Source organism: Oncorhynchus clarkii, unplaced genomic scaffold (genome assembly GCF_045791955.1).
Source record: "Oncorhynchus clarkii lewisi isolate Uvic-CL-2024 unplaced genomic scaffold, UVic_Ocla_1.0 unplaced_contig_3541_pilon_pilon, whole genome shotgun sequence".
Taxonomy (NCBI): Eukaryota; Metazoa; Chordata; class Actinopteri; order Salmoniformes; family Salmonidae; genus Oncorhynchus; species Oncorhynchus clarkii.
In genome coordinates, this window is record NW_027260968.1 from 36 (window position 1) to 27,193 (window position 27,158).

Consider the following 27,158-nt stretch of genomic DNA (forward strand, 5'->3'; position numbering starts at 1 on the left):
GTGGATTCAACGTCATCACGTAGATTTGTTTGGTTGAAATGACATGGAAATAACGTGGATTCAACGTCATCACGTAGATTAGTTTGGTTGAAATGACATGGAAATAACGTGGATTCAACGTCATCACGTAGATTTGTTTGGTTGAAATGACATGGAAATAACGTGGATTCAACCAGTGGGAGGTCCTTGTTCTGTGGACTACCTCCTGGATGCTGTAGGTTTGGTGATAGGCTCCTCCTTCTCCTCTGGCTTCTTGGTGGTGGCCACTTTCTCGGCCGAGTCCAGGAGCGCGCTCAGTGCCACCCTGCGGAACACGTTGCCATGGGACTCCTTGATGAACTGCACCAGCTGGCGGATGTCACAGTACAGACCCTGGATGGGGGGTGGGGAGATAGAGGACAGACAGACAGACAGACAGACAGACAGACAGACAACACAATGACTAAGTCATTCTCATCAAACACATCAATTGCTTGTATGTGTGTGTGTAAGTGTGTGTGTGTGTGTGTGTGTGAGCGAGAGAGTGTGTGTGCGTCTACGAGAGAGAGAGAGAAAGAGAGAGACAGAAAGAGATAAAGGAAGGAAGGAAGGAAGGAAGGAAGGAAGGAAGGAAGGAAGGAAGGAAGGGGTATATTTAGACCCCGTACAAAAAACAACAATGAGCTGACCTCATTCATGTCATTGTGGGGTGTGTAATTGTGTGTGTGTGGGTTCTCAGTCAGCTAGTCAGTAGTGAGAGGACAGTGTTGCCACACAGTACTGCAGTGAGTCAGTATACTACGGTGTCAGCCATCAAGTGGTCCCTGAAGCCTTCTGTATGTTACCCTGCACCAGACAGCTGCTACAGAGCCCAATGCAGCCATGTTACCCTACTCCACAGAGCTGCCACCATGTTATCCTGCTCCACAGAGCTGCCACCATGATACCTCCACAGAGCTACCACCATGTTATCCTGCTCCACAGAGCTGCCACCATGTTACCCTGCTCCACAGAGCTGCCACCATGCCACCATGTTACCCAGCTCCACAGAGCTGCTACCATGATACCTCCACAGAGATGCCACCATGTTACCCTGCTCCACAGAGCTGCCACCATGTTACCCTGTTCCACAGAGCTGCCACCATGATACCTCCACAGAGCAGCCACCATGTTACCCTGCTCCACAGAGCAGCCACCATGTTACCCTGCTCCACAGAGCTGCCACCATGCCACCATGTTACCCAGCTCCACAGAGCTGCCACCATACCACCATGTTACCCTGCTCCACAGAGCTGCCACCATGCCACCATGTTACCCAGCTCCACAGAGCTGCCACCATGATACCTCCACAGAGCTGCCACCATGTTACCCTGTTCCACAGAGCTGCCACCACGTTACCCTGCTCCACAGAGCTGCCACCATGTTACCCTGCTCCACAGAGCTGCCACCATGTTACCCTGCTCCACAGAGCTGCCACCATGTTACCCTGCTCCACAGAGCTGCCACCATGATACCCTGCTTCACAGAGCTGCCACCATGTTACCCTGCTCCACAGAGCTGCCACCATGTTACCCTGCTCCACAGAGCTGCCACCATGTTACACTGCTCCACAGAGCTGCCACCATGTTACCCTGCTCCACAGAGCTGCCACCATGATACCCTGCTCCACAGAGCTGCCACCATGTTACCCTGCTCCACAGAGCTGCCACCATGTTACCCTGCTCCACAGAGCTGCCACCATGCCACCATGTTACCCTGCTCCACAGAGCTGCCACCATGTTACCCTGCTCCACAGAGCTGCCACCATGTTAACCTGCTCCACAGAGCTGCCACCATGTTACACTGCTCCACAGAGCTGCCACCATGTTACCCTGCTCCACAGAGCTGCCACCATGTTAACCTGCTCCACAGAGCTGCCACCATGTTACACTGCTCCACAGAGCTGCCACCATGTTACCCTGCTCCACAGAGCTGCCACCATGTTACCCTGCTCCACAGAGCTGCCACCATGTTACCCTGCTCCACAGAGCTGCCACCATGAAACCATGTTACCCTGCTCCACAGAGCTGCCACCATGCCACCATGTTAACCTGCTCCACAGAGCTGCCACCATGATACCTCCACAGAGCTGCCACCATGTTACCCTGCTCCACAGAGCTGCCACCATGTTAACCTGCTCCACAGAGCTGCCACCATGTTACCCTGCTCCACAGAGCTGCCACCATGTTACCCTGCTCCACAGAGCTGCCACCATGTTACCCTGCTCCACAGAGCTGCCACCATGATACCCTGCTCCACAGAGCTGCCACCATGTTACCCTGCTCCACAGAGCTGCCACCATGTTATCCTGCTCCACAGAGCTACCACCATGCTACCCTGCTCCACAGAGCTGCCACCATGCCAAATCTCTTGCTTTGGACTGAGAGTAGGGATGAAAACTACTGGAAATGCAATGGTGAGAGTATATTACAAGAGCACTATACAGATTATATATATGATCCTGTGGTCTGAATGCAGAAACAGCAGTGAGCCTTACACACTCTGGTACAGTGATTTTATAGTTACTTCCAGGTGAGTAAGTTAAAAAACACAATCATGGAAAAGATGGTGTGAATATAAGCATGCTGTCTTAGATAGGGTGTACAAGACATGAACATGCTCAGAAATTGTACATTTGTTTATGCATATTTACTTTATGAATGACACTTGGTAGACAATTTATTATTCCAGAATGTGGTTTAGACAAATTGTTCATTAGTGCACAGCTCGTCAGAGACAGCATTCATAATTCATTAGGAGTCTATTACCACACGTAGCAGAATGACCCTTTAATAATTGAACAGGACACACCGCGTAGTCATTGATGTGATTGTTGAACACACTCACGCCCAGCATGCCTTCTGTGTAGGCTACAGTAGATGTTTTCTGTTGCAAAATGCTTTGCTACGGCGTGCCCTACTGAACAACAACCAGACGGGGAAATGGCTATAAGACATAGAGAGAAACAGAAAAAAAGAGACAAAGACAGAGAGAGATAGAGTGTGTGTGTGTGTGTGTGTGTGTGTGTGTGTGTGTGTGTGTGTGTGTGTGTGTGTGTGTGTGTGTGTGTGTGTGTGTGTGTGTGTGTGTGACATAGACAGAGAGAAAGACAGAGAGAGACAGAGAGAGAGAGAGAGAGAGAGAGAGAGAGAGAGAGAGAGAGAGAGACAGAGACAGAGACAGAGACAGAGAGAGAGAGAGAGAGAGAGAGAGAGAGAGAGAGAGACAGAGACAGAGACAGAGAGAGACAGAAAGAGAGACAGAGAGAGAGAGAGAGAGAGAGAGAGAGACAAAGACAGAGAGAGAGAGAGAGAGAGAGAGAGAGAGAGAGAGAGAGAGACAGAGACAGAGACAGAGAGAGAGAGAGAGAGAGAGAGAGAGAGAGAGAGAGAGAGAGAGAGACAGAGAGAGAGAGACAGAGACAGAGAGAGAGAGAGAGAGAGAGACAGAGACAGAGACAGAGACAGAGAGACAGAGACAGAGACAGAGACAGAAGAGAGAGAGAGAGACAGAGAGAGAGAGAGAGAGAGAGAGAGAGAGAGAGATACAGAGACACAGAGACAGAGAGAGACAGAGAGAGAGAGATATAGAGACATGCTCACCAGGTTCTCAGGGCTGTGCAGCTCGTGCGTGGTGGAAGCACAGCGAGTAATCAGAGACTTGAACATGCAGCCCACCACCACTGCCTCCATGTTCTGGGCCAGTGACTTGTTGTCCCCCGTGGTGAAGTTGTTCCCGAACCCGGCCTTATCTTTGAGCAAGGTGGAGGCGGGAGAGACCAAACATTGCACAGGGGTGATACAGGTCAGAGCAGTAGAAAATGGGTACAAAATGGACACTTACCTAGGTTACTGTATAAAACAATTGAGCTGAAATAAACTCTAAGAAAAGGGAAGGGTACAGGGGCAAGGGGACAAGGACAGGGGGACAGGGGACAGAGGGCACAAAATCATAAGCATGGATGAGAAGCAAACTGAAAAGGGATCAGGGTTCCGATAAGGATACATGCACGTGACTAAGGCCTGCTAGAGTCAAGGATCTGATCTACGATCTGTAGCAACGTCAGAGGGGAACGACATCTCTGAAGATGTCAACTTAATAGACTTGTTTATTGTATTGAATGTAATAGAATCAACTTGATTGACTTGTTTATTGTATTGAATTTAATAGAATCAACTTGATTGATTCCCAACTTGATTGATTCAAAATTGGATTTGTCACCATAGATATCAGAGCAGGTGGTTCTAGATTCAACCATCGGTCTAAATAATGTAATTAACTTGATATAATTAATTGAATTAATTGATTCTTAAATACTTTTTTTGTTTGTTTGTTAATAGATATATAGATAGATAGATTAGATATATAGATTAGATATATAGATAGATAGATAAATAGATTAGATACCTTAGATATATAGATAAATAGATATATAGATAAATAGATTAGATATATAGATTAGATACCTTAGCTATATAGATAAATAGATTAGATATATAGATAAATAGATTAGATATATAGATACATAGATTAGATAGATTAGATAGATACATAGATTAGATAGATTTGATAGATTTGATAGATTAATAAATTAGATAGATTTGATAAATAGATTAATAGATTTGAGAGATTAATAGATTAGATAGATTTGATAGATTTGATAGATTAATAAATTAGATAGATTTGATAAATAGATTAATAGATTTGAGAGATTAATAGATTAGATAGATTTGATAGATTGCCACTTTAGACAAGAGTGAGGGTGTGCAGAAATGGGAGCAGTGCCTAGAAGGAATGGTGATCTGATCGGGGCAGTTCATTTAGATATTAGTGTATCTACCGATGGTTCTTTTTTTCACCCTCCTGGACCTCTCACCTGCACTGCCGTACTCTGCAAGAGAAGAGATGCGGTACACAAGTTGATGATGTTCAGGCCAGCAGCACACACATGTACGTGTACAAAAAGTACACGGCACCCCCACACCACCGGACGTAGGGGAACTTACAGTACACACACACACACACACACACACACACACAGACTCACACCACTTAACTGACTTACAATAAAGAACCTAAAAGGGGTGACCCGTGCACTTTCGTTAATAAAGCCCCCATCAGTTCAGTAACTTGCCAATGATACAGTTCAATCAGAAAATCAAGTGGTCATTTCACTGACCAAAAAATAGAGCTATGATATTACAGTCATTACGGTTTTTAATTCATGTTGAGCCATACAGCCATAGATAGAGATGTGATGAGCACCACACAGCATCGGATTGGCAAGTGTACAGAGTGGATGAGTGAGTGGAGGGAGGAGGGGAACACCGCTTGTTTAGGTGGATGGGGGCGGGACAGAGGGAGGAAAGGCAGGACAGATGAGTGGAGGGAGGAGGGGAACACCGCTTGTTTAGGTGGATGGGGGCGGGACAGGGGGAGGGAAGGCAGGACAGATGAGTGGAGGGTGGGAGGGGAACATGGCTTGTTGAGGTGGATGGGGGCGGGACAGAGGGAGGGAAGGCAGGACAGATGAGTGGAGGGAGGAGGGGAACATGGCTTGTTTAGGTGGATGGGGGCGGGACAGAGGGAGGGAAGGCAGGACAGATGAGTGGAGGGAGGAGGGGAACATGGCTTGTTTAGGTGGATGGGGGCGGGACAGAGGGAGGGAAGGCAGGACAGATGAGTGGAGGGAGGAGGGGAACATGGCTTGTTTAGGTGGATGGGGGCGGGACAGAGGGAGGGAAGGCAGGACAGATGAGTGGAGGGAGGAGGGGAACATGGCTTGTTGAGGTGGATGGGGGCGGGACAGAGGGAGGGAAGGCAGGACAGATGAGTAGAGGGAGGAGGGGAACATGGCTTGTTGAGGTGGATGGGGGCGGGACAGAGGGAGGGAAGGCAGGACAGATGAGTGGAGGGAGGAGGGGAACATGACTTGTTGAGGTGGATGGGGGCGGGACAGAGGGAGGGAAGGCAGGATAGATGAGTGGAGGGCGGGAGGGTGACAGAACAGACACAGAAACAGAGAGACAGCCGGTGGGTAAACATTGAGCACTCTGGGATGCGTGGAGGTATGAGTGAGGTCAGATTCAGCATCGTGAAGCAGAGCGGACTGGATTATGGTAGAAGATACTTTAAGTATTAGTCGTCTGTCAATCTCATTGTCTACTGTTTGTTTTTAATCTGGAGATTGAAACTCTGCTGGACATTACATTTTAATGATTGCTATAAGAATGTGATTATATACATTCATTCATTTAAATGTTTAGTGTGATTTGATTGTTGTGATAGATTAGAATGAATTACAAAATGTATGATTTAGTTTTAGAGAAGTCGACTCACCAATTCACCTGATTAAACCCATAGCATTTCTAAATACTTTACAATGAAATATATTATTTGAAACATTTTATGATTTTGGAGAATAATACAAACCCCTCTGCAAGGACAAACAAGAGTGATCAGTGAATTGTGTGATGTCAGTGGAGGCTGATTGGATGAGTTGCATAGCGTGACTTCATCAGTCCTACCATCAGAGAGGTTGAGAGAGGTGTGTGAGGCTGATGTGTGTGGTTAGCCGTGGCTCCATAGCAACACACACACACTCGGCGCATGCCTCACAAACACTTACTGTTGGTGATGGGCTCCATGCAGAAGCCCAGGAGTGCGTGCAGGAAGTCCACGATGTTGTTGAGCGAGTCCTTGTTGACGTAGTCCCTCATGGTCTGACGGAACTGCAGCTTGTCCAGCTTATACAGGTTGGTCAGGCAGTTCTGGGCCTGTATGGGGAACAAGGGGAACAGTAGATCCAAAATGAAGGATGTCTCAGATTCAAACAGCTATCTCAACCGGAGCCAAAATGGATGATGATTTCCATTCACTCTGATAAAGCCCCTAAAAAATCCAACAGGTCCAATGTTGTCAAATGCTACTGTTTCTTGGACCAGGTCTCTCTCTTGCGAAATAGGTTTTTACCTCAGTGAAAATATAAATATATAACTAAATAAAGTTCATTTAATTCAATTTTGTTAAAGGGGCAATCTGTGAGTTGTCTGACCTGCATGCGGAGCCGGTCCCCTGAGAGTCCTCTGTGGCCCTCCCCACAGCCGTAGGCACAACCCAGAGACTTGACCATCTTGATCAGCATGGTAAGAGCCAGCCTGTGGGTACTCAGTGAAGAGCCGTCCTCCTTGGTGTTAAACAGAAGGCACAGGGTATTACATGCTACATATAACATTCACACAAGTTGACAGGTTATTACTCACACCAACACATCATGTTTTATTTTGTGTTTTGTTCTAGTAGAATGACATCTATAATATGCTCTGTTCTATCTAATATACAGGTAATTATCTCTCTGTGGCCTTCTGTACCACTATTGTTTGTGCAGACAGGCTCTGATGAAGGTCGACTGGCCGAAAGCTCATCCACAATTAAAGAAATTTGCATCTGACTAGAAGTGTGTGGCGATGTTTTCCTGTTTCTGTACGGGCATGTAAAATGAGATCCGTTACAAGATGTATACAGCCTGTCTTTTTACTGTTGTTTTATTGCTTTACCTACCTATTGTTCACCTAATACCTTTTTTGCACTATTGGTTAGAGCCTGTAAGTAAACACAAGGTCTACTACACCTGTTGTATTCAGCGCACATGACAAATAAACTTTGATTTGATTTGAGAAAAATTTAAAAGTTGAAAGCTCATAGACGTATTCTCACACCCACCTTGCTGTCTTTCTCCTTATTGTTCTTCACATCGTCCTTGCTTCCTCCTCCGCTCCCTCCTCCACTTCCCCCACCTCCTCCTCCATCCCCCCCTCCTCCTCCTCCTCCACCCCCTCCTCCTGGTGCCGCCCCGCTGCACCCTCCAGACACGCCCCCTTGGGCGCCGCTCAGGCTCTGATTGGCCCCCTCCTTCGGGAGGCGTGTCTCATCGTTCTCCTTGTCGTCGGGCTTGGAGAGCTTCTTTCCCATGCCCGGCACTACCCCCAGCTGCAGCAGGCAGTCGATGATGTTGAGCGACACGTCACAGATGCGTGAGCTGATGTCGTGGGTCAGCACGGCGTAGACCGCCCGCAGGATGGCCTGGGAGGGGTAGACGGGGAGACAAAGGGAGACAGAGGGGTCAGTGTCAGGGGTTGGACACATTCAAATGAAGTGCATCCATCCATCACACCATCCATCCATCACACTATCCATCCATCACACCATCCATCCATCACACCATCCATCCAACACACCATCCATCACACAATCCATCCATCACACCATCCATCCATCACACCATCCATCCATCACACCATCCATCCAACACACCATCCATCACACCATCCATCCATCACACCATCCATCCATCACACCATCCATCCATCACACCATCCATCCATCACACCATCCATCCATCACACCATCCATCCATCACACCATCCATCCATCACACCATCCATCCAACATTCTCCAAGCTTCCCTACTAATTCCTCCCCAAGTGTTGTCCAGGCAGGAACCAGGCAGGAACCAGGCAGGACATTTACTTGACTGTGATATGTGGTTGTCTCACCTAGCTACCTTAAAGATGAATGCACTAACTGTAAGTCGCTTCTGGATAAGAGCGTTTTCTAAATGACTACATAGTAAATAGAGCCCAATGGTTCAGTAATGCCATGGTAGTGTGAGCCATCCTACTGGAGTTATGATATATAGTGAACCTGGTTATTCCTCCAGTACAGAAACCCTGTCAGAGACCTCAGACCAACAGGTGACACTCTTTATCACTGCCCCTCACCGTAAGGTCCAGCATGCCATTCTTCAGGATGAAGTTGTTAGTGCCCTCGATGTTGTCTCCCTCCTCCAGGCATGAGTAGTTGATACACGAGTCGGTGAAGCTCCGGGGCAGGTTGGCGCACGCCAGCGTCTCGTGGGGCATCTCTGGGATGGGTACAGGGTTACACAGCTTTTTCATGTGTTCGGTGAAGAAGTCGGCATAGCCCACGTTGAAGGACGCTACTGTGGTGTTGAACGTCGCCATGGTGATGGTGGAGATCTGTGAACGCACTGGGGGCGGAGGGGTGGGAGGAGAGGAGGTGAGGGGGTGGAGACATTCACAGATTTAGAGAAAATGTATATTTTGGATGGATGAATAGATGGATAGAGGGAGGGATGGAAGGAAGGATTGATGGAAGGCTTGATGGATAAAGGGATGGATGGATGATGGAGTGATGGATGAGTGGATGGATGGAGTGATAGATAGATGGATGGATATTTCATTGAAGGTGTTCAGTTCATAACTGTGGGTGATGACAGAATATGGGTGTATGGACTCTCTTACCCTCCCCCTTGGTGTGTACAGTGTTGTGGGTGTAAAGACTATGACCCTCCCCCTTGGTGTCAACGGTGTTGTGGGTGTAAAGACTATGACCCTCCCCCTTGGTGTCAACGGTGTTGTGGGTGTATAGACTCTGACCCTCGCCCTTGGCATGAACGGTGTTGTGGGTGTATAGATTCTTAGCCTCCCCCTTGGCGTGAACGGTGTGGTGGGTGTATAGACTCTTACCCTCCCCCTTGGCGTGAACGGTGTTGTCTCCGTGGCTGTTGGAGTGGTCTGGCATGTCTCTGAGCAGGGAGTGATGGGAGTGTGAGTGTTTAGCACTCAGGTTGTCTGTGTCTGCAGCCGTGTCTGTGCTCCCTCGCCGCGTCAACTTACCTAAAACACCAACAAACACACAACTCTGAGTGAAAGACACCGGCACACAGCATTACAACCAAACACACACTCATTCACTCAACCAAACTCACGTTCCTCTTCCCTGCCTTTTAAGACTGCCTAATAGCCAAATAAGCTCACTGTCATTGCCACAAAACAATGCATACCACATCCTACTGTACCAGTTAACCCACATCTGTGCATTAAGAAAGTAGGGCTAAAAGTTTAGGGCTTTTAAACTAATGGTCACATTCCAATGAGAAAGTCCCTTTTTCTGTGCACCTTTTGCAAAACATTAGAAGCAACAACCTTTCCTAACAACCAGACAAACATTAAGTTAATTAGGCTGACCCAGTTCAGCTGCTGTCAGGGGACTAACTCCTCTGACTTGGTTTCTCAAATGACTCCCTCACCTGGTTTGCAGACAGAGTTCAGTGTGTCAAATCGGAGGTTGTCTGTTGTCTGTTGTCCTCACGCCATTTGCACCCACTGTATATAGACTTTATTTTTTTCCTATTGTGTTATTGACTGTACGCTTGTTTACTCTATGTGTAACTCTGTGTTGTTGTTTCTGTCGCACTGCTTTGCTTTATCTTAGCCAGGTTGCAGTTGTAAATGAGAACTTGTTCTCAACTAGCCTACCTGGTTAAATAAAGGTGAAATAAAATAAAAAATGTAAACTCAGCTAATGAGAGCCAGGGGACTAACTCCTCTGACTCAGCTAATGAGAGCCAGGGGACTAACTCCTCTGACTCAGCTAATGAGAGCCAGGGGACTAACTCCTCTGACTCAGCTAATGAGAGCCAGGGGACTAACTCCTCTGACTCAGCTAATGAGAGCCAGGGGACTAACTCCTCTGACTCAGCTAATGAGAGCCAGGGGACTAACTCCTCTGACTCAGCTAATGAGAGCCAGTCATTTTCCCTGTACTTTTTAAGTTCCTATTGATATAAAATGGATATATCAATAGATGGATAGACGTGAATAGTACAATCTATTGATAGAGATGATCTATCAGCAGAAAGACAGAGATAAAACAGTGAGTGGGTAGTGTTGGTCATATACAGACCTGGGTTCAAATACTATTCGAAATCATTTCAAATATTTTATCTGGGCTTGAGTTTGCCTGGTGCCATGGATCCAATAGAAAACCACGCCCATCTGGCACTCCAGGCAGGCTAAAGCAAGCGCTCAAACTAACGCTTAAACATGTTTCAAAGAATTTCAAAAAGTGTTTGAACCCAGATCTGGTATGGTACCCATGATGGTAGCCTGCCAGCCCCCGCGCTCCAGCGCCCGCCGGTCGTCGCCAGAGAAGCTGGCGAAGGAGAAGGTGGATCGGGTGGGGGACACATCCAGGTGGTCCTCGTGGAGCAGGAAGGGCACACCCATGCGGCGCTGGCGCTTCTTGCCCGTGTGGTGGAACGGGATGGAGCCCTTACGCTCACGGTCCTCCCGCCGGTTCTTGAACTGTACCACGGTCGGTAGGAGGAGACACAAGACAAACACATTCATTCTAAATGTTATAACTACAGCAGGGCTTTGTTTCCACCTAGCAAGAGTCAGCTGCGTATAATGGTACATTGATTGAGAGGTCGAAACATATTAAAAGGTCAAATGAATAAAAGGGAGAGAAAATGTCGGCCAAATGTTTGAAATGATTTACAAAGACAAAGAAGACAATGATAGATGTGAGGAGAGAGGGCCCAATACCCAGAGAGAGAGAGAGAGAAAGACAGATAAATAGAGAGAGAGAGAGAGAGAAAGACAGAGACAGAGAAAGAGAGAGAGAGAAAGACAGAGACAGAGAAAGAGAGAGAGAGAGAGAAACAGAGAGAGAGAGAAAGACAGAGACAGAGAAAGAGAGAGAGAAACAGAGAGAGAGAGAGAGAAAGACAGAGACAGAGAAAGAGAGAGAGAGAGAGAGAAACAGAGAGAGAGAGAGAGAAACAGAGAGAGAGAGAGAAAGAAAGAGAGAGAGACAGAGACAGAGACAGAGACAGAGACAGAGAAAGACAGAGACAGAGAAAGAGAGAGAGAAACAGAGAGAGAGAGAGAGAAAGACAGAGACAGAGAAAGAGAGAGAGAGAGAGAAACAGAGAGACTAATAGAAAGATAATATAATAAAGGCAGGTTTTAGAACTTGTACATGTATCTCCATGCATCTCACCTTTTTAAAGAGGTTCATCCCCAGGTCAGAGGAAAGGTCGGGTACAGCCTGTCTGCGCAGGTTGGTCAGGGACACCTTAGAGAAGGTCTCTGAGCTGAGGGACTTATCCTCCTCATTGCATTTCAGACTCATGTCCTTATATGGGCAGAGGGCACAGGGGTCAAGAGTGAATGACAGGTGTCAATCAGGGATATAGTGTAGCAATAGGATGTTTTACTGCACAGAGACAGTCAACTTTGTTCCTATACAGTATTTAAGATGGCATAACTATGGTAAAACCTGAACCACTTGATAATACTGTAATAAGAGCTACAATATAAGGCATTATACTATATAGGGATTACAAACTGGGTGGTTCAAGTCCTGAATGCTGATTGGCTGAAAGCCGTGGTATATCAAACCGTATACCAGGGATATGTTTTTACTGGTCTAATTACGTTGGTAATTAGTTTAGAAAAGCAGTAAGGCACCTCGAGGGTTTGTGGTATATGGCCAATATAACACGGCGAAGGGCTGTATCCAGGCACTCCACGTTGTGTCATGCATAAGAACAGCCCGTAGCCGTGGTATATTTGCCATATACCACACCCCCCGGGCCGTACTGCTTAATTATACTATACTATATACTATACTATATAGGGCATACTATATAGGGCATTTAACTGTTGTATTACTACAAATACTACTACTTATACTAGTACTAGTATTACCTGTGTCTTATGGCTTTACAGTACTGTAGTTATAACACCATATAATACTGTAGTATTAACTAATGATTGACATAAACACAATGGTTATAACCCACCTGAGTCTTGTGGGTGTTGACGAGAGAGGGGGCGGTGGCCACCATGGAGCTGCTGCGAGGGCGGGGCAGGGGCGGGACCAGTGGCTCCGGCGGGCGTTCCGGGCGCTCCTCCAGGATCTGACGCAGGCGCTGCAGGTAGAACATGAGGGCCCAGTGCACCCCCTCCTCTGTCCAGTGGGGCTGCAACAGGCAGCGCAGGACTGCCACGTCAAAGTAGGTGGCGTAGCGGGCACGCTGGGCCAGGGAGACGGAGATGCCCGCTGGGGCAGAGGTCCTGGGGGAGACAAGTACAGGGAGAGAGGGAGGGGGAGGGGGAGACAAGGTACAGGGAGAGAGGGAGGGGGAGAGAGGGAGGGGAGGGAGAGAGAGAGGGTGGGAGGAAGTTAGTGACATGAATCTGTAAAGCCCTTTTGATATCAGCAGTTATCACAATGTGCCTTACAGTAACCCGGCCTGGACCCGGCCTAGACCCGGCCTGGACCCGGCCTGGACCCGGCCTGGACCCGGCCTTTTGCAAATAGTTGTTAAAGGCAGGACTTGTTACTGTAGTTTATGATTTGTAAACAGCCTAACTGAGCTCAAATGATCAAATCAGCACCTCCAAAAAAAAACTAGATTGATGTCTGATATTATGTTCTAGCTCTGCAAAGAACAATCTGTAAATCTCTGACTGAAATCACTTGCATCTGCCTCAAATGAAATTACCAGTCCCCATCATTTCCTGCCACGTTCATCACTTACAGTGCGTTCAGAATTTATTCACAGACCCCTTGACTTTTTCCACATTTTGTTACGTTACAGCCATATTCTAAAATTGATTTAATTGTTTTTTTACCTCATCAATCTAAACACAATACCCCTTAATGACAAGCAAAAACAGGGTTTTAGAAATGTTTGCAAATGTATAAAAAAATAAAAAGTGGAAATATCACATTTACATAATTAATTATTCAGACCCTTTACTCAGTACTTTGCTGAAGCAGCCTGGAGTATGACGCTACAAGCTCGGCACACCTGTATTTGGGGAACTGTAACGTAAATATGGACAGTTATTCTAACATGGTCAATGTGCACATTAGAATTTGGTTAGGACCACACATCTTTGCATCCTCGACTTGGATGTTCTGTTACTATGAATTACCACATTCTAAATGTGATTTCTGTCATTCTGAGCACCGTGGGTGAACACCCTAGTCATGCTACGCACCCATATGGGTCCGGTCAATTTCTCAAATGTCCGGTAAATTAAAATGTTAATGGTAACCCTGAGACACACACACACACACACACACACACACACACACACACACACACACACACACACACACACACTAGGGCCTGTTAAAATAGAGATGTACGGTGAAATCTATTGTATAGAACAGAACAGGCTCTCGGTCGTTCTCCTCTGTCCCTTCCTCCCCCAGGGTTCCTCCATGACCAAGCAGCTTGGTACTCAGGCTTACCTGGAGCGATCACCTCAGAGAACAGTATCTACAGTGGTCTGTATTTGGGGAGTTTCTCCCATTGTTCTCTACAGATCCTCTCAAGCTCTGTCAGGTTGGATGGGGAGCGACGCTGCACAGCTATTTTCAGGTCTCTCCAGAGATGTTAGATCGGGTTCAAGTCTGAGCTCTGGCTGGGCCACTCGAGGACATTCAGAGACATGTCCCGAAGCCACTCCTGCGTTGTCTTCGCTGTGTTCTTAGCGTCGTTGTCCAGTTGGAAGGTGAACCTTCGCCCCAGTCTGAGGTCCTGAGCGCTCTGGAGACAGGTTTTCATCAAGGATCTCTCTGTACTTCGCTCTGTTCATCTTTCCCTCGATCCTGACTAGACTCCCAGTCCCTGCAGCTGAAAAACATCCCCAGAAGTAACGCTTGGTATTCAGGCCAAAGAGTTCAGTCTTGGTTTCATCAGACCTGAGAATCTTGTTTCTTATGGTCTGAGAGTCCTTTAGGTGGGCTGTCATGCATTTTATTGAGCAGTGGCTTCCGTCTGACAACTCGACCATAAAGGCCTGATTGGTGGATTGCTGCAGAGATGGTTGTCCTTCTGGAAGGTTCTCCCATCTCCACAGAGGAACTCTGGAGCTCTGCCAGAGTGACCATCAGGTTCCTGGTCACCTGCCTGACCAAGTCACTTCTCCCCCGATTGCTCAGTTTGGCCAGACGGCCAGCTCTAGGAAGAGTTTTGTTGGTTGCAAACTTCTTCCATTTAAGAATGATGGAGGACACTGTGTTCTTGGGGACCTTCAATGCTGCATAAACTTTTTGGTAACCTTCCCCAGATCTGTGTCTCGACACAATCTTGTCTCGGACAATTCCTTTGACCTCATGGCTTGGTTTTCGCTCTGACATGCACTGTCAACTGTGGGACCTTATATAGACAGGTGTCTGTCTGCCTTTCCAAATCATGTCCAATCAATTGTATTTACCACAGAGGGACTACAATCAAGTTGTAGAAACATCTCAAGGATGATCAATGGAAACAGGATGCATGTAGCATGTGTTAAACAACAAGGCCCTGTAGCATGTGTTAAACAACAAGGCCCTGTAGCATGTGCTAAACAACAAGGCCCTGTAGCATGTGTTATACAACAAGGCCCTGTAGCATGTGTTAAACAACAAGGCCCTGTAGCTTGTGTCAAACAACAAGGCCCTGTAGCTTGTGTTAAACAACAAGGCCCTGTATTATGTGTTAAACAACAAGGCCCTGTAGCATGTGTTAAATAACAAGGCCCTGTAGCTTGTGTCAAACAACAAGGCCCTGTAGCTTGTGTTAAACAACAAGGCCCTGTATTATGTGTTAAACAACAAGGCCCTGTAGCATGTGTTAAATAACAAGGCCCTATAGCTTGTGTCAAACAACAAGGCCCTGCAGCGTGTGTTTCTGTGGAGATTTAGAGACTGGATTTTCAGCCTACGTGAGCCCACTATCAATAAGACTTTAGCTCAGCAGCTGAGATGAAGGTCACTGGCTGGTGGCTCATATTTATTAAGTCACACTGTAGAAAAACAGTTTACAATGAGACACGAAACCAGCTTTTCTTATTGGACATGCTCAGGGAGCCCCTCCTTGTTTCAATCTATCTTGGTTACGTTTGATGCCTTATGAATACAGCCCTGGTGCATGGCAAAGGAGCCGATATACAGGGCTACACCGCACCACAACAATAGAATGAGATTTATACTGTAGTGAAAGCAGAGAGAGGGGGAGGAGGGAGGGAGGGGGAAGCATTTCATCTTAGCTCTACTATTAAACTGAGTCGGGTTGAGACGGTCAATACTAGAAGAATCAATGTCAGAGTACAGGATGCAGGAGCAGTATCGTGTTACACTGTCTAAACGACACACGCACACTCAAAGCTTTCGGTTGGTGTTGTGGAGAGGTTGCTGTGGCGACTGAGTGACGTACATACACCCACCCCCAGGAGAGACACTGCCCAACCTGGACTCCCTCCATTGCAGCAGGGGTTGCCATGGAAACTGCATCAGCATCGCATCACAGTGGGAAGGAGTGATTGGAGTGCATGGCAACACCGGAGCTGTACGTCAGCGGTATTAATCAGGGGAGAGAGCTTATTTAGATTCACAGCTGGAAGTCCTATAAATGTGAATCTCATGAAGAGAGATGGATCGTTTCACTCTGCTGTCACACTGCATTAAGGTGAGGATAGCTGGGAGACATCTCTCTCATTCTCCATACCCAATATCCACATTAAATCAACCAGGGGTGGACTGGCCATATGGCATTTTGGTCAAATGCAAGATGGGCTGGTCGATTTTTAGCCCAGGGGGCCTCAAGAAAAAAAAATGGGCCGATGTGGGGGCCTCAAGGAAAAACATTGTCCGGTGTGTTAGAAATTACAGGGCCGATTTCTGGTCCCAGTCCGCCCCTGATGGAACCTATGATTGAATGTGTTGTATTACTGAATTCAAACACTATAGAGATCCTATTAAATTACTAGAGGGGTGATGTCATAAACCCTAAAAGTTTCAGAATGGGGTGAAAATGGCAGCCATATTGGACAGGGAGAAATCCAACCCAGTCTAATGTGAATGAATGGCGGCCATATTGGACAGGGAGAAATCCCACCCAGTCTAATGTGAATGAATGGCAGTAGAGACATAATCCTGATTTTACTGATGGAGAAAAAAAGTAAGGCATGTGATATATCAGAAATTGTGTAACAGAATTATTGTCAACTTAAAATATTGTTATAGAATTATAAATACAGTTTATACAGGTTTTATACAAAGTTTATGTATATATATAGCCTCTAAAATATATGTAAACAGACCATAAATGTCAAAATGTTTCCTTTCCTGGAAAGCTGAGAGTGCTATTATATGATACAATATCAGAATGTGTTGTATTTACAACTTGTCTAAGTCCTATCATCAACTGATTTCAGACAGTGTATGGCTGTGACTGCATTGTTTGAATGGAATGTTGGCATATTGGCATTTAATTTGAAACATTAATGGAATCATTCCTCTAAATTGTCTGGCTATCTAGCTAACAAACAAACAGTGCAGATAAATTATTCAAATTCATTATTTTACACAAACACAATATCTTATCACATCACTAGCAAACCATGGTTGAACAACTCCCTGACCAAAATGGCTGACCTTAATCCCATCATAAGAAGGTTCATGACAATTCTAGTATTCTAATTTCTAATTCTAAGGCATACTTCAGGGATAATGTCAGAGAAGCCGATGTTTGGAGGATATATTGGCATGGGTGTTATTAGGCCCGAGACGTGACCCAGTTGTTAAGTCTTTTTGTTTTGTATCTATGGACGCGACCCAGTCATTCAATCTCAATGTTCTATTGCCATACTGGCTGGCAACGTTCTTATTCCTTGCTTGCTAGCTAAACAACTATGGCTAACTTACAGTCAGGTCAAACATTGCAGTCAGAATAACAGAAAAGTAGCTGCATTTGTTTAAGCTGTTTTCTACTTAAATGTATTTAGATACCTTCATAAGAATGAGCTAATGATGTGCCATTTCTTCCGGCATAGAACATGTGCTCTCTTGTCAGGACACTGTTGTTCAGGGAAGCTAGCCAACAACACAGCTTACACATTCACTTCAAACTGAAGTTGGAAAGAGACACTGTTGTTCAGGGAAGCTAGCCAACAACACAGCTTACACATTCACTTCAAACTGAAGTTGGAAAGAGACACTGTTGTTCAGGGAAGCTAGCCAACAACACAGCTTACACATTCACTTCAAACTGAAGTTGGAAAGAGACACTGTTGTTCAGGGAAGCTAGCCAACAACACAGCTTACACATTCACTTCAAACTGAAGTTGGAAAGAGACACTGTTGTTCAGGGAAGCTAGCCAACAACACAACTTACACATAAATGCAAACTAGCTGCATTTAGATTCATTTGACATTTATTTGTATATATATCCATAAAAATTATGCCAGCAGATTCATGATTTCGACTAGTTGAGAAACGCTGCCTGCCTGTCTTGTCTCATCCCTACTCCCGACCCCTACACGTTCATTACTGTGAGACAGCTGGAGATGTCAGAGAGACAGACCGCAGGTTTTATACAAATCTCCGCTATTGAAAACCAATTGCTAGTCTATGCTTTTTACAGTGGAGATCATGTTTATACATTGTCTGGCTGGGCTAATGAGACAGTGGACTGCTCGGTCAGATGGAACAGAGTAAATAGGCATTTTAACGTCATAGATTTAGCTGGTGGTAACTTGCGGAATAGACACCGGCTTGAATGCTCTTTTAACCAATCAGCTTCCAGGATTAGACCAACCTGTTGTATAAACTCTTACATTCAACACTCACAGTTTTACCCTAAAATGAATTAATCATTAACTGGATGCATGCCAAATCATTTAAATCCAAATCGTTCTTCTTCCCCCTAAGCGGGCACAGGTTGGGCACTGGGTCTGAGGGTCAGGTTGGGCACTGGGTCTGAGGGTCAGGTTGGGCACTGGGTCTGAGGGTCAGGTTGGGCAGTGGGTCTGAGGGTCAGGTTGGGCAGTGGGTCTGAGGGTCAGGTTGGGCACTGGGTCTGAGGGTCAGGTTGGGCACTGGGTCTGAGGGTCAGGTTGGGCAGTGGGTCTGAGGGTCAGGTTGGGCAATGGGTCTGAGGGTCAGGTTGGGCACTGGGTCTGAGGGTCAGGTTGGGCAGTGGGTCTGAGGGTCATGTTGGGCACTGGGTCTGAGGGTCAGGTTGGGCATTGGGTCTGAGGGTCAGCTTGGGCAGTGGGTCTGAGGGTCAAATTGGGCAGTGGGTCTGAGGGTCAGGTTGGGCAGTGGGTCTGAGGGTCAGCTTGGGCAGTGGGTCTGAGGGTTGAATTGGGCAGTGGGTCTGAGGGTCAAATTGGGCAGTGGGTCTGAGGGTCAGCTTGGGCAGTGGGTCTGAGGGTTAAATTGGGCAATGTCTATCCATTATGTGCCTGCCTGATGCTCTGGGCCAATGTACAGAGTTGGAGACTGGAAGGGCCAGCATTAGACACACACACACACACACACACACACACACTGGCAGTGCCAGCATCAGACATGCACACACACACGGGCAGTGCCAGCATTAGACATGCACCATGTTAGTTTAGCATCATTACCCTGGGTAAAGTGTCTCATTGGTAAGAGCAGGCAGACAGGGAGAGACAGATCTGTTTCAGTCTCTGTCTATATCTGGTGTCTGCCTGGGAGGCTGAGAGGAACAAGTTGTAACTCATTATACTGATCATAATACACAAGGGATGGAGTGGAACCTCTGAATGAGCGCTCGTGTGTGTGTGTGTGTGTGTGTGTGTGTGTGTGTGTGTGTGTGTGTGTGTGTGTGTGTGTGTGTGTGTGTGTGTGTGTGTGTGTGTGTGTGTGTGTGTGTGTGTGTGTGTGTGTGTGTGTGTGTGTGTGTGTGTGTGTGCTATGATGAACAGGTGAAGCTGCAGGCTACGTTATATAACATTAATCTAGATGAATGCAGCCAGTTTGTTCTTTCTAGACTGCTATAAGGTCAACATGTACTAGTCCTGTATAATAGTAACGTTACAGTCAGTCAGGCTACATTATATAACATTAATCTAGATGAATGCAGCCAGTTTGTTCTTTCTAGACTGCTATAAGGTCAACATGTACTAGTCCTGTATAATAGTAACGTTACAGTCAGTCAGGCTACATTATATAACATTAATCTAGATGAATGCAGCCAGTTTGTTCTTTCTAGACTGCTATAAGGTCAACATGTACTAGTCCTGTATAATAGTAACGTTACAGTAAGTCAGGCTACTATACTGGACAGCAATGCCTTCACCTTCATACAACATCATATGCATGCGACATGACAGTTCCATTAAAGGGGCAATCTGGGATTCAAACAACAAATACAGTGGCAAGAAAAAGTATGTGAACCCTTCGGAATTATTTTCTGCAGAAATTGGTCATAAAATCAGATCTGATCTTCATCTAAGTCACAACAACAGACAAACACAGTCTGCTTAAACTAATAACACACAAATTATGGTCTTTTTCTTGTCTATATTGAATACATAATTTAAACATTCACAGTGTAGGTTGGAAAAAGTATGTGAACCCCTAGGTACTCCAAAAGCTAATTGGAGTCAGGAGTCAACTAACCTGGAGTCCAATCAATGAGACGAGATTGGAGATGTTGGTTAGACCTGCCCTGCCCCATAAAAAACTCTCACAAAATTTGAGTTTGCAATTCACAAGAAGCATAGCCTAATGTGAACCATGCCTTGAACAAAATAGATCTCAGAAGACCCAAAATTAAGAATTGTTGACTTGCATAAAGCTGGAAAGGGTTACAAAAGTATCTCTAAAAGCCTTGATGTTCATCAGTTCACGGTAAGACAAATTGTCTATAAATGGAGAAAGTTCAGCACTGTTGCTACTCTCCCTAGGAGTGGCCGTCGTGCAAAGACGACTGCAAGAGTACAGTGCAGAATGCCTCATGAGGTTAAGAAGAATCCTAGAGTGTCAGCTAAAGACAAAGAAATCTCTGGAACATTCTAACATCTCTGTTGACGAGTCTACGAAACATAAAACACTAAACAAGAATGATGTTCATGGGAGGACGGATGAAGACACTGCTGTTCAAAAAAAACATTGCTGCACATCTGAAGTTTGCAAAATAGCATCTGGATGTTCCACAGCGCTACTGGCAAAATATTCTGTGGACAGATGAAACTAAAGTTGAGTTGTTGGAAGGAACACACAACACTATGTGTGGAGAAAAAAAGGCACAGCACACCAACATCAAAACCTCAACCCAACTGTAAAGTATGGTGGAGGGAGCATCATGGTTTGGAGCTGCTTTTCTGCCTCAGGGCCTGGACAGCTTGCTATCATCAAGTTTATCAAGACATTTTGCAGGAGAATGTAAGGCTATCTGTCTGTCAATTGAAGCTCAACAGAAGTTGGGTGACGCAACAGGACAACGAACCAAAACACAGAAGTAAATCAACAACAGAATGGCTTCAACAGAAGAAAATACTCCTTCTGTAGAGGCCCAGTCAGAGTCCTGACCTCAACCCGATTGAGATGCTGTGGCATGACCTCAAGAGAGCGGTTCACACCAGACATCCCAAGAATATTGCTGAACTGAACCAGTTTTATACAGAGGATCGGACCAAACTTCTTCCTGACCGTTGTGCAGGTCTGATCCTCAACTACAGAACATTTTTGGTTGAGGTTATTGCTGCCAGAGTAGGGTCAAGCAGTTATTAAAACCAAGGGTTCACATACTTTTCCCACCCTGTACTGTGAATGTTTCCACGGTGTGTTCAATAAGACATGGAAACGTATATTTTGTTTGTGTGTTATTAGTTTAAGCAGACTGTGTTTGTCTATTGTTGTGACTTAGATGAAGATCAGATCAAATTTTATGACCAGTTTATGTAGAGGTTCAGGTAATTCCAAAGGGTTCACATTCATTTCTTGCCACTGTATCTGTACCAATCCCTTTAATGTCTCCTTACTGTTCACATTTTCCATGTATCATATGTCGTGTGTGTGTGTTTTATATGAACTGCACAGTTCATAACGGCTTACTTCTTCTTGGCGATCCCTTTGTCGAGTGGAGCCTGTCGCGTTGACGGCCCACCTCTTTCCACTGAGTTGCCGCGGCGACAGCTCTGCTCTCCAGCCCCGGGGGAGGATGAATCTGATTGGGCCGTTTCACAGACCACCTGGAAACCCTGCAGACAGAGCAAATAAGAGTCTGTCAGTCAAGAGGTTTCTAGTCTCTTCTAATCAGATGCTACGCACACGCACAGATCATACCAGCAAGGGTAATTTTTTAAAACCTTTATTTAACTAGGCAAGTCATTTAAGAATAAATGATTATTTACAATGACGGCCTACCCCGGCCAAACCCGGACAACGCTGAGCCAATTGTGCGCCGTCCTATGGGACTCCCAATCATGGCTGGATGTGATACAGCCTGGATTTAAACCAGAGACTGTAGTGACACCTCTTGCACTGAGATGCAGTGCCTTAGACCTCTGCGCCACTTGGGAGTGATAACAATATTAGCAGAGGCCCTGGGGGGGAGAGGGGGCTGGAGGAGGGGTACAGCTGTCTCACTGCTGCCGAAGACGAACACTCACCATGGGGCCTTGGTTTCTGGACCCACAGGGGCTACACTGGTTGTTCACCGGGGAGTTCCTCTTGGCTGTTGACAAAACAGGTGGTAGTTTACAGAATATAATCTAACAGAATATAATCTAACAGAATATAATCTAATAGAATATAATCTAACATAATAGAATCTAATAGAATAGAATCTAATAGAATAGAATAGAATGCACTCTTAGTAAAAAGGATTCCAAAAGGGTTCTTTGGCTGTCCCCATAAGAGGTCCTTTTGAAGAACCCTTTTCGGTTCCAGGAACCCTCTATGGACAGGGCAGAAGATCCCTTTTAGGGTCTAGACTCTGTAGAATAGACTAAAATATCACTTTTGTTACTATGGTATTTGGTTTGGATATTACTAATGTCTCATGTAAAACAGCAGAGTAGAACTCATATGATTCCATAGAGGTTGTACTACACGCTTTCTTTGGTGTCCTCTGGGTGTCTCACCTGTCACAATGTTCCTCACAGGCTTGATGAGGGCAGAGAAGGCGGGGACGTCAGGTTGCCGGTGCTCCCACATTGGCTGCCATATGATGAGACCACTGGCCAATCGGAAAGTCAGATCAGACTCCTAGACAACACAGCGAAAAAGTTTACAGACACACACACACACACAGACACACACCAAAGCATTCCCAGAGCCATGAAACACAACCGCAGCATCTATCCACACATATCAATAGGGGGTAGTCCAGCAGGAAGGATGAATCAGAGGTACCTTGATGCGGTGAATGAGGGGAGCAAAGAGGAAGACAAACAGCTCCACAGTGGCCATGCTCTTGTGGAAGAGCTTGGTGCGGGCGTGCTCATCCTCCTCCAGGGACCCGCTACAGCGTGGCGCTCCTGACCCAGAACCGGTCCCTGATCCTGGGCCACCTTGGCCACCTCTGGCTGGCGGGGAACCCTGGTTCCCAATCCCCATTGGCTGGAGGAAGGCTGAGCTGCTGCTGCCTCCCGACCATCCGTGGCCCAGGCTGGGCTCCTGGTTGCACTCCTGGGCCGCCTCCAGTAGCATCCAGTGAAGGGTATGGAGCAGCTTGGTCTCCGCCACGCCCAGCTTGTCCTGGTGACCTGTGGTTAGAGGGGGGTTAGGGGTGAGGGGTCAGAGCAGGGGTGTCAAACATATGGCCTGTTCAATGCGGCCCAGTGGTGGTTTGATCACAGAGGCCCTAAACCCAGAGGCCCAACATTGCAATACTTCCGGGAACGCTTTGTGGAGCACAGAATCCGCTTAATTACTTAATAAAACCAAATCGAAACCGTGTAGAAATTATAATGGTCCGACATTTACAGTCTCTTCACTCTGTCCAGCTTGATAACAGTCATCTATTGTCTCTTCACTCTGTCCAGCTTGATAACAGTCATCTATTGTCTCTTCACTCTGTCCAGCTTGATAACAGTCATCTATTGTCTCTTCACTCTGTCCAGCTTGATAACAGTCATCTATAGTCTCTTCACTCTGTCCAGCTTGATAACAGTCATTTACAGTCTCTTCACTCTGTCCAGCTTGATAACATTCATCTATTGTCTCTTCACTCTGTCCAGCTTGATAACAGTCATCTATAGTCTCTTCACTCTGTCCAGCTTGATAACAGTCATCTATAGTCTCTTCACTCTGTCCAGCTTGATAACAGTCATCTATAGTCTCTTCACTCTGTCCAGCTTGATAACAGTCATTTACAGTCTCTTCACTCTGTCCAGCTTGATAACATTCATCTATTGTCTCTTCACTCTGTCCAGCTTGATAACAGTCATCTATAGTCTCTTCACTCTGTCCAGCTTGATAACAGTCATCTATAGTCTCTTCACTCTGTCCAGCTTGATAACAGTCATTTACAGTCTCTTCACTCTGTCCAGCTTGATAACAGTCATCTATTGTCTCTTCACTCTGTCCAGCTTGATAACAGTCATTTATAGTCTCTTCACTCTGTCCAGCTTGATAACAGTCATTTACAGTCTCTTCACTCTGTCCAGCTTGATAACAGTCATTTATAGTCTCTTCACTCTGTCCAGATTGATAACAGTCATTTATAGTCTCTTCACTCTGTCCAGCTTGATAACAGTCATTTATAGTCTCTTCCCTCTGTCCAGCTTGATAACAGTAATTTACAGTCTCTTCACTCTGTCCAGCTTGATAACAGTCATTTACAGTCTCTTCACTCTGTCCAGCTTGATAACAGTCATTTATAGTCTCTTCACTCTGTCCAGCTTGATAACAGTCATTTATAGTCGCTTCACTCTGTCCAGCTTGATAACAGTCATTTATAGTCTCTTCCCTCTGTCCAGCTTGATAACAGTCATTTATAGTCTCTTCACTCTGTCCAGCTTGATAACAGTTATCGATACGAAAGCTAGACAGTTAGGGAGCATCGAAATTTCAAAAAGTAATGGATAGAGGACAAATTTTGGGAGGCAAAATAAGTTTGGCACCCCTGGATCAGAGATTAGTGTTTGATTGGTGTGATGGGATACATGGGTGTGTGTGGTGGGAGGGGGGGGTGTATTACTGTATTCATGTCTGTGTGTGTATGTCTGAGTGTGTGAATTACTGTTTTCATGTCTGTATTACTGTATGCATGTCTGTGTGTGAATTACTGTATGCATGTCTGCGTGTGTGAATTACTGTATTTGTGTCTGTATTACTGTATGCGTGTCTGTATTACTGTATGCGTGTCTGTATTACTGTATTCCTGTCTGTATTACTGTATGTTAGTCTGTATTACTGTATGCGTGTCTATATTACTGTATGCGTGTCTGTATTCCTGTCTGTATTACTGTATTCCTGTCTGTATTACTGTATGTGTGTCTGTATTACTGTATGCCTGTCTGTATTACTGTATGTGTGTCTGTATTACTGTATGTGTGTCTGTATTACTGTATGCGTGTCTGTATTACTGTATGTGTGTCTGTATTACTGTATTCCTGTCTGTATTACTGTATGCGTGTCTGTATTACTGTATGCGTGTCTGTATTACTGTATTCCTGTTTGTATTACTGTATGCGTGTCTGTATTACTGTATGTGTGTCTGTATTACTGTATGCGTGTCTGTATTACTGTATTCCTGTCTGTATTACTGTATGCGTGTCTGTATTACTGTATTCATGTCTGTATTACTGTATCCGTGTCTGTGTGCGTGCCTGTGCATGCATGTGTGTGTCTGCGTCCATGTGTGTTTACCCAGCTTGTTCCTGTTAGAGAGCAGGATGGCGGTGCAGTGGAGCACGTGGGGCAGGGCGGCCTGGACCAGCTCCCAGCGAGAGATGCTCTGGATGGCCTCCGACAGCACCGGGGAGAGACCGTGGAGCTTGTTTTCCACCAGCACCCGCTCAAAGGACTAGGAGAGAGACACAGTGGCCCGTATTCATTAAATGTCTCAGAGTAGGAGTGCTGATCTAGGATCAGGTCCCCCTGTCCATGTAATCCTATTTGTTATTATGTAAAAGGTAAACCTGATCCTAGATCAGCACTCATACTTGGAGATGCTTCATGAACATGGGCCAGTGACGTCTCTGAGCCAGAAACTGAAGGGCCATTGAGTGCCAGTGGATGTGGCCCATATGTGTCCTCAAGCAAAGTAATATGGCTTGGGGAAAGCAGCAAGCCTGAGTTATTGCCCAATTTACTATATGGTCATACACTCAAAGACGTGTTATTACAATGTATAGATTAATTATAAAGACGAGTTTGAACTAGCTACAATTCATAGTAATAACAGTTTAAACACAAGGACAAGGTACAGAATATAACAGATCAAACTCCAATCTGCTAAATGCAACTGGAAAATGCTCCCCTAATTCGCCGGTGCGGTGAGGCCGCGGGAGAAGCAGAGCGATGATTCATTCTAATCATAACTATTCCATTAAGAAAATGGCTTACCACACAAGATGCCTCATATTGTTTCCCCAACTTCGGCCTCAGAAACGCGCTGCAATCATGAAAACATTGGAGCGTGTTTAATTTTCATTACATCATTGATTAAAAATAATATCATTAGCTACATAGGGTAAATTGAATAGGCTGTGACGCAAATGTTGGAGCTAGATGCCAAAACGTCTTCGTGCAAGCGGCCAGTGGTATCATCCAAATGATAAAATATGATCGCTTATACCGCTCATAGCCTAGCCCTACCTCTAGAAATAACAGTGAACATACTGTATACATGTCAGATGGCTTCAGCCGTAGGTTACAGCGGATGCATGATAAGGCAATCACCTTCACCTTATCCCAACCATGTCTACAGGTGTGACATCTTAGCCTGCCCCCCCTCCTCCTCCTCTAGAACGAGAACTAGCTGTTTTTCTCAGGGTTTTTTCTTTTCATTTTGTTGTATGTATGGATGTATTGAATAGGCTACAATAGCCTAACCAAATGAACTGACGCATTGCCTGATATGACAACCCTGTCAACGGGTGTATAAAGAGTAAAATGATTGACACTCACATAAAAAACCTTCTATACAGATGTAACACACATTTTAATTTACAACCTAAGGGAGCGAGTTATCTTGGTTGACATATAATCTCACCGCCGTATATTCTGAGCAGCGGCAAACACCTGTTATCAATGACTGTCACGACACTAACCTGGTCTGCCTCCACAAGAAGGTCTGGATCGGGAACGGTATACCCTTGCCGCACTCCGTGTCGGTCTCATCCAGGCTTTTCCGCTTCACCATCTTGTCGACTTGTCGCGGTCCAGACGTAGCTGGGTCCGGTCGTCCCAGGTGATGTGATGCCTCACGACATGATTCCGTTCGGCTTGTGTAAAATGGCTGCAAATGTCGGCGGTGGTAGAGGTAACAGAGCGAGATCTATATG

The 27,158-nt window shown here is 45.8% G+C and overlaps 1 protein-coding gene across 1 annotated transcript; it reads right to left on the reverse strand.

Annotated features, from left to right (window-relative positions):
* Nucleotides 1–202: 202 nt before the first annotated feature.
* Nucleotides 203–27,083, reverse strand: LOC139402719 (protein unc-80 homolog; the record flags this gene model as incomplete). The annotated part of the gene is made up of 18 exons (XM_071146619.1): nucleotides 26,925–27,083; nucleotides 26,218–26,266; nucleotides 25,519–25,675; nucleotides 23,059–23,411; nucleotides 22,788–22,911; nucleotides 22,314–22,378; nucleotides 21,757–21,902; nucleotides 12,691–12,964; nucleotides 11,886–12,020; nucleotides 10,975–11,185; nucleotides 9,566–9,715; nucleotides 8,798–9,066; nucleotides 7,741–8,100; nucleotides 7,073–7,204; nucleotides 6,647–6,794; nucleotides 4,859–4,909; nucleotides 3,621–3,769; nucleotides 203–372 (listed from the first exon to the last, which is right to left on the reverse strand). Coding segments are annotated over exons 1-18 (3,035 nt in total), but the record flags the coding sequence as incomplete, so codon positions are not given.
* Between the last annotated feature and the right edge of the window lie 75 nt (nucleotides 27,084–27,158).